A 19,517-nucleotide genomic window follows, 5' to 3' on the forward strand; every position below is an offset into this window, starting at 1 on the left:
CTTATCAATAGTAGTTTATAATCTTTTGGTTGATTTGACTTTGAATGGTTGCAATATAAGCAAGGCTCCTTTCTTTATTGTTAAGTAAAATATAACAGTCAAGCCTTTGTATATCAAATAATTTTGAGAAATTGCTAGAAGTTAGATTCTCTCTGTAGTTGACATAAGGGTTCCGATATTAAAATAAACAAATACAAATCAAAGAGAATGATGGGCAATGGGGATCAGCATGGAAGCAATGTAATGTTTAGAACATGATTTTTTAAAAAGATACCCAGGACTACAACATTTATTTCCCTGACTCAGGATATCGGTAAATTATATTGGAGAAGGGTTCTTGTCAACACAAGAACCAAACAGTTGTGATACCTAAAAAATTATTTTCCTTAATCATTATATATTAAATGCTCTATATTGTATATAAGTAGAATTTATTTCATTGTGAAGACTGTCTTTCTAAAACTCTCATCTTTAAAAAAAATCTGAGTTAAAACAAAAGATTCAAGTATTCTGAAAAGGAGGTCCATCATGTAAAATAAGAAAATTTTCAAAAACTTATTAATAGAATCAGTTGCATCTGAAATTCAACTACAACTAGGCCAATTTCATTACAAAAAGTCAACATAGTAATCTATTTCTTTAAAGGTCACACCATTTGGATGCTAAAAAGAGACACAGGTTGATTTTTTTTTTCAAAAAGGGACTATTTTAACATCATTAAAAAGTTAACTTTTTTTTAAAGAAGTCTCATCTATAAGTTTGAGTGTCACAAATTTTTATGAGAAAAATCGCTTGCCATCATTATTCCTCCCCAATATTTTCCCCCTCCTGTGGTGTACAAAAGCAACTCACACTTCATAGTGATTCTCAGTTTTTATCGACAAGGTTATAGTCTAATTTTAAATAAAATACCAAAGTGGAAAGTTCTCAGGAACAAAAATGAAAAGTGAAAAAGCCAAAAGGTGATCTCCTAATGTAACATTTAAAATGAAATCTGTTTATTCGACACATCTGTTCCTTCGTTTCTCTCCACGGCCGCGAGTTATTAGAATTTTTCATGCAGCCCAGACCTTTTGCACTCAGCAGCTTTCCCCTTCTTTCACATTAACCTTTTCCCTGAAGCAGGACCATGCATGTTATCACAGCAAGCGTGCTAAAGGAAGCTTCACAGAGATTAATAAGGGAAGGGACTTTGCATTTCTTGTCAAACCAGCCAAGTGGTTCCTCTTTGCTGCTCACCAAAGAAGAGGAAAGGTTTTCCCAGCCAGATCAGAGAAAGGGCAGCACACCCACATTCAGCCTCTCTGGGCAAATTGGACAAATATAAATGAACCTCTGTCTTTGCTGGCATTTTGTATTTAACAGTTACTAACGGCATGATCGCTGTCCCAAATTATGGGAAACAAATCAATAGCTTGTTTTCTTCTGCAGAGAAGAGATTTTTCACTATTCACTGTTCTTGTTCTACTCCAACGACAACTGACTATGTAAGTAGAAGTCCAACAATAGCAAAACTAAATATATAGAAACTAAGCAACAATAGTAAAAATGAAGATATGGAAACCTAGCAACAATAGCAAAACTGAACATGTAGAAATTTATTTTAGTAGAAGAAAGTGAAAAATTCCATAAACATGAATTAATATAGCATCTGAATAAAAGCTAGAAAATATGTTTAAGGTGCTCTAAACTGCTAGAATTAGTGCCCCCCAATAACTGAACCAGCAGTTACTACGAACCAACAATGAACTCACTTAATTGTATGAAAATGTTGTCTGTGAAAGGTGATCACCCTCATTCCACTAGGGAAATGCAGTATTCCTTCAGGATGTTGGATTGCAAGAGAAACGATAGAAACACACATGTCTTTATCCATATCTTGCCTTGGTGAACAGTTTCCTTTTTCACATGATAGCAGTTAGCAGTGGAGCATTTTCCTACTGCTGAAAGTCAATTTATCTCACTTTACAACCTCTTGTAATGAGATAGAGGGTCAAGATCACACAAATAGTACATAGTTTATGCAGGATCCAAATCTAGGTCCTGCACTCTCCTAAGCTGTTTCCAGCACCCCGGAATCAAAGGATTCAAGCCCATGCTGTACTCCGTGTGCAGTTAGTACCAACTCACTGGGAGGTAGTGTCCTATAAGCAAAAATCAAATCTACTCATGCAGCCTAAAAGTCGTTTCAAACATTTCCATCTTGAAGCCAGATTTAGGCTCATCATTTCCATCACAGCATTTTAAAGCTTCAGTCCTGAGCTTCTTTTGAATTTTATTTCCCTGACACATTAAAAGCTACATGACTGCCTATCACTTCCTTCTTTATAATCAGTTAAAACTAGTTTAGGATACATTCCCTTCAGTTAGAAGCTTAGCAATTTGATATAGTTTCATGAGGGGAATTTTGGTCTATGAACCCACCTCCTTATTGAAAAGTATATTTTAGTTTCCGATTAACACTAAAGGCTTATAAATGAAACTAGGGCCAGGTACCTAGTCTAATCTCCCTGGACTGCCTGTCGGCCCCTGGTTTGAAGGTGTCCAGGGAATTGAAACTGGGGAAAGGAGAAGAAAGGCACTTACATTGCTGTTCATCACTCTTGTCCCCACACTGATCCGTGAAGTCACACACGTTGTCAGGAGGCAAGGACAATCCATCGCCACACCGAAAGGCTTCCGTTCCTTGCTGAACCCATGCAGAGATGAAAACACAAGCAATCCAAAGGAAACAAAATTCTTCATTCCTTGGGAATGCTAACATTTTGGCCAAGAAGAAGAGCATGGCTTGATAGGTCTCTGGGAGATCAGGAGGTTATAATAGGTGAAGCCATAATTAGAAACATCCTTTCTCTTTTCTCTACTCTTTCTTTTCCAGGATTGTCTCTTACCATCGGATACTCTTGCAACTGTAACAAATGACTCCCAGAGCAATTCATTTACTCTTTCAGAGGAGTGTCCTTAGGAAATATTTAACTTGAGCAATTGCACCATTTCTGTATCTAGCTAGATGTGGATATTTATTGCCCTGTGTATACCATATTTAAACAATGTAAGCCTTTATGATCATGCTATCTCCTGAAAGAAAATTTTAAGAAACAAAGGGCAGGCACATAAATGGGGCAGGGGGCTGGGGAAGACCACAGTAAAGTACTAAGTAATGTAGCAATGTTCTGTATTAATTCCTGTGCTCACATAATCACATTCATGTAATTTAGAACATCATTGTGGCGGCTAAAACTTATTCAAATATTTCAGGCCCAATTATTAGAATTTCTCTGTGAGCTCAAAATGTGTAGCCGTAGTTATCGAATAGAAACCTTGTATTGCTTGTTTAGATAAATTGAGTATCATAGGCTTTTTTAAGACTTTATTGCCAATAATTTTCATGAGGCATTTAAAAATCTCTGAGACTTCCAAACAGCAAAATATTCAAAAGTGACAGAACATATTCATCCTCAAGTAGACCACACTGTTTTATCTTTCTTTTTTAAAGACCGAACACTATTTATGTTAGACACTGGAAATGGGGTCAGGAAGATAGGAGAGATACAGTGAAGAATAAGACAGTGTCCAGGCTTGAAAGAATGTACAACTTGAGAAAGGAGATATAAGACATTTACAAAAAATGTACACAGGCTACTTCTAGTTTGGCCAAAACAGTGGGTTTTTATTTTCTATAAAAATATATAAGTCAACTTTCAAACTATAAAAATGTTAGATGTGGAAAGAAGTGGAACATAAAATGCTTTTAAATATATAACTGAGTCCCAAGGCAGCAAAATGTAAAGCAAATCCCAAGAATTGAAAGGGAGATGGGAGGAAGCGAAGCCAACATAACAGTTTATTACTGAATGACCATCCTGAGTAATATTTTAAGAATGAGTCCAGGGCCCCAGTGGTTTGAGTGTCCAAATCTTGATATTGGCTCAGGTCTTGTCTCATGGTTGTGAGTTCAAGCTCCACATTGGGCTCTTTGCTGGACATGGAGCCTATTGGAACAAAAATAAAACCAAACCAAACAAACAAAAAACAATTCCAGAATTAATTCAAAAAAGATGCAAGAATGTGAGGAGAGACTGAAGATATAATACAGATAAAAGCAACCCAGATTCTTAGTCTTGAAAGTGGAACTGAGAAAGGTAATAAAAGAATTTAGATCTGTATAAGATAAAAAATTAGAACTGACGTCTTTGCATAAAGCCAGAGGAAGACTTTGCTAGGAAAAAAAATTCCTGGCACCTTCATAAGGCCGTATCAGAATTCCCATAGATTATGATAATCAAAATAAGAACTCACAGTGATAAATTAACTGGCAAATGACAAACACATCTCTATGATTCAGAGCTAGCACAAACAATCAAATGAAATAGGGTACAGTTAGATACTCAAGGATTTCACTCACTGGCATTATGTGATAATGAATATAAAAAATTTATGTATCAAATATATAAAAGATTAAATTTTAAAAATAAGCACAGGAAGAGACCAGGCATGGTTTTGTAAAAGTGACCATGAAAACATAACCATTCAAAATGAAAACAATGTAGGTGGTATAAATAGAAAAAAAAAAGCGCATACAGAATTCAATGAATTGGAGGATATTTAAGAGAAAATACATAAAATGCAATAAGGAGATGTATACAAATATGAAAAAAATATAGTTTAAGAACCTGGAAGATAAATGATAGGGTCCAGTGCATGACTAAGTGAACCATATAGGGGAGATAAAAAATAGTGAGAGGCAGTACTTGAAATGAAAATTTTTCAGAAATGAAAAAGTCATGAACTCTAAGAATCAGGATGCAGGGTACTTAAAAATATAATAAGCTAGATACTTTGTAATTAAGCTGAAGAATTCCAAAGAGAAGTGAAATTTTTCAAATCAATTAGAGAGACAAAACATATCTATAAAGACATATTATTCAAACTAGCATTAACTTTTCAACAGCAACAATATAAGCAAATAAGATAGTGGCCTATGGAGCAAATGTAAGATAATGGAATAATATTTTCATAGTGATAAAAAAACCACAGTGAACTTAGATTTAATGGAGACCTGAATGTGTATTCAGAGTAGGGGATAAGATAATTTTGAAATGGTTAAAAACTGAGGGAGTTTGGTTTTGACAGACCCTAAGTAATGGATATATTCTAAATTCTGCACCCAACAAGAATACATGGAAATAAAATACTAGTTCATAAACTAATTTCAATATATTTCAAAGATTTGGTATTACCCAGATGACTTTCTCTGCTGGCAATGTCCTTCAGTGGAAAATCACAAAACAGAAAAGAAATTTATTTTTTAAGTGAAAATTTTATACATATATATATAATTTATGTATTAATTATATATATAATTAATACATAATACATATATAATTTATGTATATATATTATTATATATTATGTATTTTATATGTATTATATTATATATTATGTATTTTATATGTAATTTATATATATTATATATATAATTAATACATAAATTATATATATAATATATATTGCCATATCATTTATGGCAATATTGTATATATATTGCATATATATATATATACTGCATATATCATTGCTATATCATACAATGCCATATCATTTATGATATAAATGATATTTATGATATAAATGATATGGCATTGTTAACAGATGCCCTGGAAGTGTGAGCCATCTGCTTGTGACATTTATCTGAGACCTCAGGCCCTACTCAATTCTGGTCCTGTATACATTGCTTCCACTGATGACCGAATGCTGTTGCTTAGCACTCTCAAATTACATCACATTCAACTTATTTCAAGCAGCTCAAGTTGCAGGGTCATTATTTCATGATCAGGAATTTAGTCTTAAGTGGTGCCCAGTAGCTATTTCTCAAGGGGAAAAAATACCTACTTGTTGGCTTTACTCTAAAATGATCCAGACCTATAAATGTGATTCTCACAGAGTTGGGCATACTCTTATCAAGCAGACTAAATGTCCACAGATCTTTGGGCTGAAGCCTTAACAAACTCAAGAACACTGCCTCGTATTAAATACCAGACAGCTTTATGCTTTGCTTCTGAAGTTTTCTTCTGAAACTCTAATAAGCCAACCAGGTTTTCTGTATTTTTCTTAGAGGCTTAAGATGCAAGACAAGGCAAGTTTCTCTCACTTGGAGAGTTATCTTTCTTTATTCCAAATAACTTCATGAATGCATTCAAAATCTGTATATATTAAAATCTGTATATATTAACCAACCTCTGCCATATATGAACTTCCCCAAAGTATTGTAAAAATCTGCTAATCTGTGGTTACCAAATTCTGTCAGATTATTGCCATGTCTGTAGTGAGTGAGCACGATGTCCTACACAATAGTGAGACAATTCAGGCATCTACAGACCATACGTGATCCGGTGCGAGTGAGTTGATCGTGCTCTGAAGCACAGCAATGAAGGCATATGTTGTCCTCTTAATAGAAAACAAAATATTTCTAGAGTTCTCTCCTTATTGGAATAGAAAATACAAATACAGTTTGCCTGGGGAAGGGGGATAGGGAAAGGATGGTTGGTTATGGACATTGGGGAAGGTATGTGCTATGGTGAGTGCTGTGAAGTGTGTAAACCTGGTGATTCACAGACCTGTACCCTTGAGGCTAATAATACATTATATGTTAATAAAAAATAAAAAAATTTTTAAAAAGAAAATACAAATACATTTTCCACATACAGAGTGACACAGAGGCTTTGCTGACTTGCTCAGTAAAGAAACTATAACTGGAAGAGCTCTGCTATCAGAATCCTAAACTGGTTATACTTTCAATAATAAACCATTATTTTCCAAGACTCATCCACTCTCACAAAGGGCAAAAAGGCAGGTCAAGTTAATTGACAGGAATTGGTGCCCATGGTGGCACCCATCTCCGCAATTCCCCCAGAGATGGGGTTTCCCTTTGTTTAGTCTTACCTATGAAGAATGAGCAGGACTGGCTAATATCCTTCAAAAGCCAGACTTTCAATGTTGGCCCTTGGCTGGTATCTGGGATTACCAGTTCCCACCATTCTGACTGATTAAGAGTAGCTCACTATACCTAAGTGGTTTGTGCAAACAAAAATCTAGTTTATGGTGAACACCTGCTTTCTTTCTGCAAGTCTAGAATTTTAATATTCGCCAGGCAGAAACGATCTACATGACTAACCACCAATAAAAAATCCAAGGCACCGAGTATCTTAGGATCTCCCCTGGTTGTCACAAATCTTTGCTGGATTAAGTGTGTCCTGCATGACTCCACCAAGAGAAGACTCTGGAACTGTGCCCCTGGTTTCCCCCAGACATTGCCGCATGCACCTTTTCCCATTATTGATCTTGCTCTGTATCCTTTCACTGTAATAAATCTTTGCCATGAGTACAACTACATGCTGAGTCTTGTGAGTCCCCCTGGCAAATCGCCAAACCTGGGGATAGTTTTGAGAGCGTCCTGACATGCTCCCATAATGGAACTCATTTAATGGATCAGGAACCAGTGTGAAGATACTACCAAATACTGAGTACATCTATCCCAACTACCCACTCACCAGTAGAAAAGCAACCACAGAATGGTTTTGTAGACTCTGTGAGCCACTGAAAGGTGGACTTGGACCTACATTCCATTCATCACCTAAACTTTATATATCCCACCTCTGACCAATAGAATCATGGTGATTTTCCTAATATCCAGGGATTAATATCAGTATAGAACCAGCATCTGAGTATTTCCCATTTTCCAGTGAACCATTACCATTAAACCACATAGGCACCTGACCCAGAAGAGGTTTTTCTGTGGTTTTTATAACAAGCCATGTAGGATTTTCCTACCTCTTTCATTGCAGTGGATCTCAAGTTCCACTAGCCACCACTAAAGTCCCTAGAGTACCTGGCTTTGCTGACCACTATGATAATATTGCAGTAATCATGCTACCCTTGCCTCTAACAATTACATTTTGTTACTGGTCAGCATCTTTTTAAGATAACATCATCTCCAATTCATGTGAGGTCTGAATAGGTCAGCCATTAGAGCATTTCATAAGAATGTCAACACTCTTCTCAACAAACTACTTCTAAATGTTTTATTACACATGGTCTTCTAGGCCATCTCAGTTTATATAGACTAGGAGAAGAACAAACAAACTACACCCAAAATTCTATTGTTATCATTTGGCATTAGTTACCAAACAATCCACTCCAACATTCCTATTTTCCTAAGTCTTGAATTACTGCCTCTTCATTATTAACATCCCAAATTCATTTAATAAATAAAGTCTAGGACTCAGTCAGTTGAACTGAATGACTAGTTAGCACCCACCCTACATGGTCAAAAATAAAGAGATCTTTAAACTAATTCAAAATTATATTTCTTCTTACCTGAACCAGGCTCTTTGTTTCCACACATATTTCCCATTTTCTACTGTTATGATTTAGCAAATAATTGCAAATCCTTTCTGTGTGTTAGTTTGCTCTTCACAGTCTGCTTATAGTTCAGAATGATGATGATCAGAATGAGGCATGTGGCAAACTTACACACACAACTGAGGTGACTGTGTATCTCCAGACAAGGTATAATCAGGCTTATCAGGGGAGGATTTTTATCAAGAGAAGCTGGAAGCAGGGATTTCAGGGATTAGAGGTATTTGCAGTCATCCAAACGCTTCCCAGTTCCCCATCCCAATTCTTAGGATCCCACGGTCTCATAAACAATGCCCTCACTTTTCCACAAGAGGCTTAAGAGGTCTTTGAATTCAAACTATATTTTAAATCAACAAATTACAAAAATAAACAGTCTATAACAACAACAACAAAAACAACAACAATACAACAAAGGTTATTTTAGGAAACCATAAAGTTTCCATGGTCTTCTGACCATGACTTCCACCAAGATTTAATAGTCTGAATCTGTCATTTTTTTGAAGAATTGTACCCAGCCAATGCTACAATTCTTTAATTCTACTTTCTCAACCACAAGATTTTCATAGTAGCAACCTGATCTGCCAAATCTTCACCTTCAATATGCCCCTCAGTCCATATTGACACAGATGAAATTTTACCACTCTTTGCCACAATATACTGTGGCAAATGTTAAAGGATTTTCACTGCTTTAAACCCCAATCAAGTCAGATACTCCATCCCAGATGTAGTTTCTTATAGAAACTTCAGTTGGCAGGGTGCCTGGGTGGCTGAGTCAGTTATGCATCTGCCTTCAGCTCAGGTCATGATCCCCAGGTCCTAAAATCAAGCCCTATGTCATGGGGCTCCCTGCTCAGTGGGGAGTCTGCTTCTCCCTCTCCCCCTGTGCCAACCCCCTGCTTGTGCTCTCCCTTTCTCAAATAAATAATAAAATCTTAAAAAAAAAAAAAAAAACTGCGGTTGGCAACCTTTCTTGTGAGCAAGTGTATGATCATTTAAGAGTCAGCAGCCAACAATAGCAAGTATTCCAATGGGTTAAGCAGATAATAAATGGGTTAAGCTGATTATAAATGACCAGCCTTTCGTTAGTTTCAAAATAATGTGCCAAGGCTGAAGGGGTAAACTTTAGAAGGAATTTCTAGGAATTACTCACAGATCCCAAAATCACAATCCTGTCTTGGAGTCTACTTCTTGAAGGACCTAACATACCCGATATAAAGTACACTCAAGTAAATGATCATAGGAACTTTGGGAAAAAGTTTGGAAAATAATCCTAGTCTATATTTTTTGTGGTGTTGCAGAACAATTCCTCCCAGGGACCTGAAGACTTTTTTAGTCAATGGGTTTCAGATATGAAAACTTGCTTCAATCAGGCCTATATTTAATAAGGAAATTCAATTGACAACTAATAACCTTCCAATCAGAAAGCTGCAAGCCCAGATGATAACATTGGTAAACTGTACCAAACATTTAAGGAAGAAATAATTCCAATACTCTACAATCTCTTCCAGAAAATAGAAACAGATGAAATACCTCCTAACTCATTTCATGAAGACAGGACAGCATTACCCTAATACCAAAACCAGACAAAGACATTAAAAGGCACTTCAAACCAATATCTCACATGAACAAAGATGTAAAAATCCCCAACAATTAGCAAATAAAGTCCATCAATGTATAAAAACAATTATGTATCATGACAGTGTGTGAATTATTCCAGGTATGTACAACCAGTTCAACATTCAAAATCAATTACTGTAACCCATCACATCAACAGTCTGAAGAATGAAGATCATATAATCATAACAACTGATGTAGAAAAAGCGTTGGACAAAATCCAACACCCATTTATAATAAAAACTCCCAGAAAACTAAGAACAGAGGAGAATTATCAACTTGATAAAGCATATATACCAAAACCTACAACTAACATCATACTTAATGATGAAACTAGATGTTTTCTCCCTGAGATGAGAAATAAGATAAGGATGTCCCCTCCTCTTGTCATTCCTATTCAACCTCATACTGGAAGTCCTAGCTAATATAGTAAGATAAGAAAAGAAAAAAGAAGATAGATTGGGAAGGAAGAAATAAAACTGTCATGTTCACTAGTGATGAAATTTCCTATGTAGAATATCTTTAAAAATCACACAAAAAACTCCTGAAACTAAATGATCACAGCAAAGTTACAGGATACAAAGTTAATATACAAAACTAACTGTTTTCCGGTATGCCAAGAATGAACAATAAAATTTGAAATTTAAAATACAAAGCGGTTTTTATAGTACCCCCAAAATTAAAAACATAAGTCTAAATCTAACAAGATATGTACAAGGGAAATATGAGGGACAATCTAAAATTCTTATGAAAGAAAAAAGAAAACCTATAATAATTAGAGAGATATCCCATGATTATGGATTGGAATACTTAACGTTAAGTTGACAGTCCTACCCAGTTTGATGGACAGATTTAACCCAATCCCAATCAAAATTCCAGTGAATCATTTTACTCAAAGAATGATTCTAAAATTCATATGGAAAGGCAGAGACCCAGAATGGCCAACACAATACTGAAGAAGAAGAATTATGTCATAAGACTGACAGTCCCTGATTTCAAAAATTAGTATGAAACTATAGTAATCAACACAGTGTGGTACTGGTGAGAACATAGACATATAGATACAAATTGATCAGTGGAACAGAATCGAGAGTCCAGAAATAGACCCACAAAAATATATTCAACTGGTTTTTGACAAAGGGGCAAAGGCAAGTGAATAAAGGATTATCTTCCCAACAAATGGTACTGGAACTACTAAACAACCACATGCAAAAAATATTAATATAAACACAAACTTTAGACTTTTCACAAAAATTAACTCCAATGGGTCATAAATATAAATGTAAAAAGCTTAAATAAAAAATTCCAAGAAAATAACACAGCAGAAAATCTATGTGACTTAGGGTTTAGTAATGGCTTTTTTTTTTTTTAATTAATCTCTACACCCAACATTGGAACTCAAACTCATGTCCCCATGATCAAGAGTCACATGCTCTACCAACTGAGCCAGACAGCTGCTCTGGCAATGACTTTTTTTTTTTAAGATTTTTTTTTTTTATTTGATAGAGAGAGAGATCAGAAGTAGGCAGAGAGAGAGAGAGAGGCAGAAGCAGGCTCCCTGCCAAGCAGAAAGCGGGGCTCGATCCCAGGACCCTGAGATCATGACCTGAGCCGAAAGCAGAGGCTTAACCCACTGAGCCACTCAGGCGCCCCTGCTCTGGCAATGACTTTTAATACACAACATACAAAGCACTATGCAAGAAAGAAAAATATAGATATGTTTGATTTCATTCAGATTAAAAACTTACTCTCTTGGAAAGACTTTTTTTTTTTAAGATTTTTTAAATTTATTTGACAGAGAGAGAGAACAAGTAGGCAGAGGGGCAGGCAGAGGGAGAGGGAGAAGTAGGCTCTCAGCTGAGCAGGGAACCCAATATGGGGCTCAATCCCAGAACCCTGGGATCATGACCTGAGCCAAAGGCAGACACTTAACTGACTGAGCCACCCAGGCACCCCTGAAAGATTCTTAAGAAAATAAAAGATGAGCCACAGACTGGGAGAAAATCTTTGCAAAACACATATCTGATAAAGAACTTGTATCCAAACTAAGAACATTTAAAATTCAACAATGAAAAAATAAATAATCTAATTCAAAAATGAGCAACAGAAAAATTGATTAAAGACTTGAATGTAAGACCCCAAACCAGAAAACTTCTTGAAGAAAGGATAAGGGTATGATCCTTGATATATACATCTTGGAAATGATTTTTTGGATTTGACACTAAAATAAAAGGCAAAAACAAACAAACAAACAAAGGAACTACTTCAAACTAAAAAGCTTCTAAAAAGGAAAGGAAGGGCACCTGGGTGGCTCAGTTGGTGAGGCACCCAACTCTTGATTTCAGCTCACGTCATGATATCAGGGTCCTGAGATTGAGCCGCATGTTAGGCTCTACCCTTAGTGTGGAATCTGCTTGAGACTCTCTCTCTCTTTCTCTCCCTCTGTCCCACCTCCCCACTCACGTGTGGTCTCTCCAAAGTACATAAATAAAATTTTGAAGAAAAAAAGCAAAGGGGAGAAAATATTTGCAAAACATATGCAGGATAAGGAGTTAATGTTCAAAATATGTAAAGAACCCATACAATTCAATATCAAAACAAACAACAATCCAATTAAAAATGGGCAAAAGAACTAAACAGGCATTTTCCTAAAGAAGATGTACAAATGTCAACAGGTACATGAGAAAGTACTTTAAACAACACTAATCATATGTAAATCAAAACCATAATGAGATATCACCTCACACTATTAGAATGGCTATTACCAGAAAGACAAGAGATGAGTGTTGGTGAGGTTGTGGAAAGAAGAGAACCCTACTACACTGTTGGTAGGAATGCAAAATGGTGCAGTCACTATGGAAACACTATGGAAATTCCTCAAAAAATTAAAAATAGAAACACCCGATCAATAGTAGTCCCATTTCTGGAAATGTATCCTAAGGAAATGAAAACAAGATATTGAAGAACTATTTGTCCTCCCATATTCATTTAAGCATTATTCCAATATCCAAGATATGGAAACAACCTCAGCTTCTGTCAACAGATGAATGGATAAAGATGTAGTAAGCATTATTATAGCCATGGAAAAGGAAGTAAATCCTGTCATTTGCAACAACATGAACCTTGAAGGTATTATGCTAAGTGAAAAAAGTAAGACAAAGAAAGACAGACACTGTATATCACTTATACATAGAATCTAAAAAAGCCAAACTCATAGAAATAGAGTAGAATGGTGCTTACTGAGAGCTGTAGGGTAAGAGAAATGGAGAGATGTTGGTCAGACAGTACAAATATCCAGTTAAAAGAAAAGTAAGTTCTGGCAATCTGATGTACCATTTGGGCATTATGGTTAATAATATTATATACTTGAAAGTTGCTAAGAAAGTAGAATTTCAGTCTTCTTACCACATAAAAAGAAATGGTAATTATGTGACATGAGGGAGGTATTAGCTAATGCTATGGTGGGTAATCATTTTGCAGTAAATAAATAAATCAACTCATTATACACCTAAAACTTACATGATGGTATGTCAATGTTATTATCATAAAGCTAGGGGGAAAAAAAACCTTAATGACAAAAATCATGGACACTTCACCTGAGAAGATACACAGGTGGCAAATAAGCATATGAGAAGATGATCAACATAACATGTGTTCAGAGAAATGCAAATTAAAATAATAACATAATACTACACACCTATTAAAATGGCTAAATTCCAAAGCAGCGGGAAATCTCATTCCCTGCTGGTGGGAATGCAAAATAATACAGTCACTTCAAAAGACAGTTCCGCAGTTTCTTACAAAACTAAACATACTTTTATCATATGATGCAACAATCGCACTCCTTGGTATTTGACCAAATTAGTTGAAAATTTGTCCACACAACCCCTTCACATAGATATTTAGAGTACTTTATAATCACTGTAAACTGGAAATAATCAAGATGTCTTTCAACAGCTGAATGGATAAACAAATTGTAGTACATCCATACAATGGAATATTATCAAGGAATAAGAAGAGATAAACTGTCAAGCCTTTAAAGACAGAGAAGAAATTAAATGCTTATTCTAAATAAAAGAAGCAAGTCTAAAGCTTTATACTCCTTGATTCTGACTATATGACATCTTGGAAAAGGCAGCATTGTAGAGATTATAAAAGATCAATGGTTACCGGGGCTCCAGGGAAGGAAGGAAGGAAGGAAGGCAGGAATGAATTGATGGAGCAGAGCACTTACTTACAGGGTGCTGAAACCATTCTATACAATACTGTAACAGTGGACATGTGACATTATGGGGTAGGAGAGAGAGGGGATCTGAGAACTCTCGGTAGCTCCTGCGCAATGCACAATTATCTGTAAACCTAAAACTGCTCAACAAAATAAAGTCTATGAAGACAAAAACAAAACAAAACAAACAAACAAACAAAAAACTGGCAAGAATTCAGGAACTGAACAAGTGACCATGATTTTTACTGCGTCAACCACTGTCAACCTCCCATATCTCCACATTTGCCTTTTCTACTGGTAGAAGTTAAGCAGCACCCTCACTGGTCGCCCATCTGTGTTTCCCCTTAGGATGCCAGGTTCAACTGATCATATCCCTGTGGGTAAAGGCCCCTTGGATGCCCCTCTGACCTTGAAAGTCATTATGGATGCTCAATTGCAGCTTCTGAGCTGCTAGCACTTAGAACCTACCACCTGGTCTCTATCACTCCAGGATTCCCTTGGATTCCCTTGGATAAGGGAATGAGCCCAGTTCTGTGACCACTTCTGTCAAAAGCTCCAGCCTGCAGAAAGCTGCCCCGAATGTGCTAATATCCCCCTCAGCCGCATGGTCCTCATAGTCTTGGCGGGTGACATGTCCTCTGCACCCTCCCATAACTAATGTATCTCTCTCCATTTCTATCCTTTACCAGGGAGACTTCAAAATCACTTCTGGAGGGTGCAGCAGAGGGCAGCAGGGAGGCATGTGGGAAAAGGACACCAAAAAGACAGAGTGCCAAGTGCAGCTGCTGCAACACTCACAGGAGCCCACCAGAGCCACCCTGGTGAAGGACAGAGTGAACAAGCAGATGGTAGCCAGACCACAGAGGACATCACCCTTTCTGCAGCAACCAGGCCAGGAAGCTAACCCATAACTATTGTTGCAACTGACACAGAATGGTTAAGACCTGTTCCAGGACCACAAGCTCCATCCTTGCTTCTGCTTCCAACTCAGGATCAACCAGGGAAAGTCAAGTATGCTTGACTTGACTTGATCCCCCAATGGATCACATAGCAGGCCTCACTCTTAGTTGGCAGGTCCGCCTCTAGCTTCCCTGGGCCAACACCATCCAAGCAGGTCAGACCTGAAGCCCACCCTTCCTTCCTCCCTTTTTTCATTTTACACCTTCCCTACTTTTCTGTCTGCCTTTGAGTCTCTACACAAATGATGGTGGCTGACTCTCTTGCTGTGGCATGCTCTGACTAAATAGACTGTTCTCATTTGAGTGGTCTTTGTTTATTTCCACACTGGTTAGAGGGTTAATATCCCTAAACCCCACTCCACTCCCTGCTCAGTCTGTGAGAGAAAATGCATCAGCTCAGGAGCTTGGGGATGAAAATGCATTAGGTGTATTTAAAACCTCATCTTATCGACTGTTATCTTAGACCACTCACAGTACATGTGTTATTTGGGTCCCCTAAGAGTAGATGCTAAAATGGAGTACAGGAGATCGATTGGCGGACCAAGGAATAAAGGGCTTGGAGCTGGAGGAGGAAGTGCCTTCTAACACCGTGCAGAAAAGGGGAAGTTGACTGGACAGCAAGAAATCTGCAGCTATTTCACAGAGAATTTTCCAGAAACTATCTCTTAACTATTTAGATGTTATAACCAAGCTAATGAAACCACCTTAGAGAAAAAGTTTTGTGTGATAATAGCCATTTTCCCCCAAAACTAAACATATAATTTTTGCCTTTAAGACTTGAAAACGTTTTGTTGATGATTTCATTCCCACAGGAGTTGGGCATACAGTGTGATGATCACATTCTTAGTTGAAGAAGAGCCATCCAGAGACTCTGGAGTAATCAAAATTGTATGATCTCTCAAACTGTGGAGTTCTATTGCTTTTCTCCACAGTGGGGTGGGTGTCTGTTATTATTGGTTTCTACCATAAAATAAATATAACTCTGTAGAGAGCTAACTGTGCAGAAGTGAAGAGAGTGTAAGAGAGGTCAGATTTCCAACAAATATTAGAGTTCTTCTTTTCAAAATATCTATTAGCACACAGTTTAACTTTTTCAGCCACTTCTCACTTGGGGCATTTCACATTTGACTTTTTCCCTCTCCGGTAGAATAGACAACATGCACCAACACATTACCTCTGACCTGAGTTCCTCTCCAGAAAAAACAGAAGCTGACCTGGGCAGTACCAACCCTCCCACCAGGTCTCTGGATAGGGGGCATGCACTCCACAACGCTAAGGCCCAAGACAAAATGATTCTATAGGTTATGTCCACCTGGGAATAAGCTGGGAAGAAGGAAGAAACATTGAGTTGCTGTGAATGTGAATTCAGTCTCCAAATTTCTATGGTTCCTCACTGCCCTCTCTCCTAAAATCCCTTTCCTACCTCCCGTTTCTATTCCTACCCAAGGACAGGACAAGTGTAGGTTAACAGGGTGGTTAACAGGGTGGTTCTGTTTATAAGTTTAGAAGCTGGCCTCTTCTCCTTTTGCCTCCTACATTCAGTCCCTCCATACATGACCTTGGGTCACTGCAAGGCTTCATCTGGCCTTCCACTTTCACAACACCCAGTGACCTCAATCTCTTCACTTTGCCCTCAGAATGTCTTTCTCATAACTTCCAAAGCATTCTGATTGATTAATTCACCTTGAGAAAACAATGGACCTCCTAGAGAATTTCACTATTAAATGGAGCTTGATAATAAAATAATGCATTTTAATGTGTTGAATTTCAAACTATATTGAAAGGGTCAGGATTTCTGGCTACTTGGGAGAAATGATTTCCAACAGAGGGATTACTCATACAGCCTTTATGTTGATTAATCCACATTTCAGAAATAGAGTGGCCCAGCTCTTCGGTTTATGCCAGCCTAGTAAGTCTTACCAGTAGCCTTCCTAGTGATGGGTTGATCTGGTCTGACTGTGCCTCATAGTCCAATCAGGTGCCTGATCCTGGAACCAGAAACACAGTCTCTGGGGGGCACAGGCTGAGGTCAAGGCAGAAGAGGTCAGAGTGTCCCTTTATTTTCCCCTCCAAGGACACCTATCAATGTATTTCTTCTGTATCCATTTATTTATTCAAGTTTTTGGAGAGAATTTGAGAGGCTTATGAAACTAAGCACTTTATTTAAAAATCCAGGGCAAATACGCTTTAAAAATAGGGATAGCAAATTTGAATACTGAATTAGTTACAAAGGACATGAAGCAAAGTAGCTTATATTGGGCCAAAATTATGATAATTACTGTGAAACTTCTCAGAAGCCTCTATTGAGGAAAGTTCAAGTATTTCAACATTGAAGATGCTTTTGTTTTGTGGTCCTTCTAAGTAATCTCTCTGTGTAATTCCTATTCATCCCCCAAGACTCAACTTAATCCTAACATCCTCCGAAAACCATTCCCGACTTCTGCCACCTCCTAGTTCATTTGTTTCCATGACAGCTAGCTTACATTTCTGTAATAGACTCTATCTTGATGGTAAGTTTCTGTGTCTGACCCTCTCCTCTAAATTGTGACCTCTTCAGGGCTACAAATTCATTCATCTGTTTATTCTCAATGCTAAATATAGCATTCATTACATATTAGTGCCCAATAAATATTCATCAAATGTATACATGAATGAATAAGCACTACATTATAAAAATAACTGCCTCAGGGGCGCCTGGGTGGCTCAGTGGGTTAAGCCGCTGCCTTCGGCTCAGGTCATGATCCCAGGTCCTAGGTTCGAGCCCCGCATCGGGCTTTCTGCTCAGCAGGGAGCCTGCTTCCTCCTCTCTCTCTGCCTGCCTCTCTGCCTACTTGTGATTTCTCTCTGTCAAATAAATAAATAAAATCTTAAAAAAAAAATAACTGCCTCAAATTCTTACTGGGTTTTTAAAATTTTGTTTATCTGGTGGGCAACTAATTTTCAGCAAAACAGGAAAGAATACCCAATGCATTAAAAAAAAAAAAAGACAATCTCTTCAACAAATGGTGTTGGGAAAACTGGACAGCAACATGCAGAAGAATGACACTAGACCATTTTCTTACACAAATTGGATGAAAGACCTCAATGTGAGATCGAAAACCATGAAAATCCTAGAGAACACAGACAGCAACTTTTTTGACTTCTGCTGTAGCAAATTCTTACTAGACATATCACCAGAGACAAGGGAAACAAAAGCAAAAATGAACTATTGGGACCTCATTGAGATAAAACACTTCTGCACAATGAAAGAAATAATCAACAGAACTAAAAGGCGACCTACTAAAGAGCAGATATCTGCAAATGACATATGTGATACAGGGTTAGTATCCAAAATCTAAAGAACTTGTCAAACTCAACACCAAAAAAACAAATAATCCAGTTAAGAAATGGGCAGGAGACATTAATAGATATTTCTCCAAGGAAGACATCCAGATGGTTAACAGACACATGAAAAGATGCTTAGCATCACTCATTATCAGGGAAATACAAATCAAAACCACAATGAGATACCACCTCACACCAGTTAGAATGGCTAAAATTAACAAGTCAGGACATGACAGATGAGGATGCAGAGAAAGGGGAACCCTCCTACACTGTTGGTAGGAATGCGAGCGCGTGCAGCCACTCTGGAAAAACAGTATGGAGGTTCTGCAAAATGTTAAAAATAGAGCTACCCTATGACCCAGCAATCTATTTAACCTAAAGATACAAAAATACAAATTCAAAGGGATACATGCATCCTGATGTTTATAGCAGCATTATCAACAAAAGCCAAACTATGGAGAGAGCCCACTGTCCATCAACAGATGAACGGATAAGGAGATGGATACTCAGCCATCAAAAAGAATGAAATCTTGCCATTTTCAATGACGTGGACGGAGCTAGAGTGTATTATGTTAAGTGAAATAAGTCAGTCAGAGAAAGAAATACCATATGATTTCATTCATATGTGGAACGTAGGAAACAAAACAGATGGATATATGGAAGACAGGGGAGAGAAGAAATGGGAAACAAACCATAAGAGACTCTTAACAATTGAGAATAAAGTGAGGATCGATGGAGGGTGGTTGGTGGGGGATGGACTAGATGAGTGTTGGGTATTAAGGAGGGCACTTGTGAGGACCACCGGGTGTTACATGGAAGTGACAAATGCAAAATTCTACTCCCGAAACCAATGTTACACCATAGGTTAACTAACTAGAACTTAAATAAAGATTTGAAAAAGAAAAAACAAATTAGAGGCACCTGGGTGGCTCAGTCAGTTGAGCCTCCAATTCTTGATTTTGACTAGTCATGATCTC

General features: G+C 37.3%; 1 protein-coding gene across 2 annotated transcripts in view; it reads right to left on the minus strand.

Annotated features, from left to right (window-relative positions):
• MALRD1 (MAM and LDL receptor class A domain containing 1) overlaps positions 1-2,896 on the minus strand; it is a 763,597-nt gene extending 760,701 nt beyond the window's left edge. The window contains exon 1 of one of the 2 annotated variants that reach the window (XM_047742656.1): positions 2,587-2,896. In XM_047742656.1, coding sequence (XP_047598612.1) covers positions 2,587-2,785 — 199 coding nt within the window. In that variant the 5' untranslated portion in view covers positions 2,786-2,896. Of the gene's footprint in view, positions 1-1,754; positions 1,819-2,586 lie in introns of those variants that run through there. The other variant, XM_047742657.1, reaches the window with a different exon arrangement.
• Positions 2,897-19,517: the final 16,621 nt, after the last annotated feature.

Source organism: Lutra lutra, chromosome 8, assembly GCF_902655055.1.
Source record: "Lutra lutra chromosome 8, mLutLut1.2, whole genome shotgun sequence".
Classification (NCBI taxonomy): domain Eukaryota; kingdom Metazoa; phylum Chordata; class Mammalia; order Carnivora; family Mustelidae; genus Lutra; species Lutra lutra.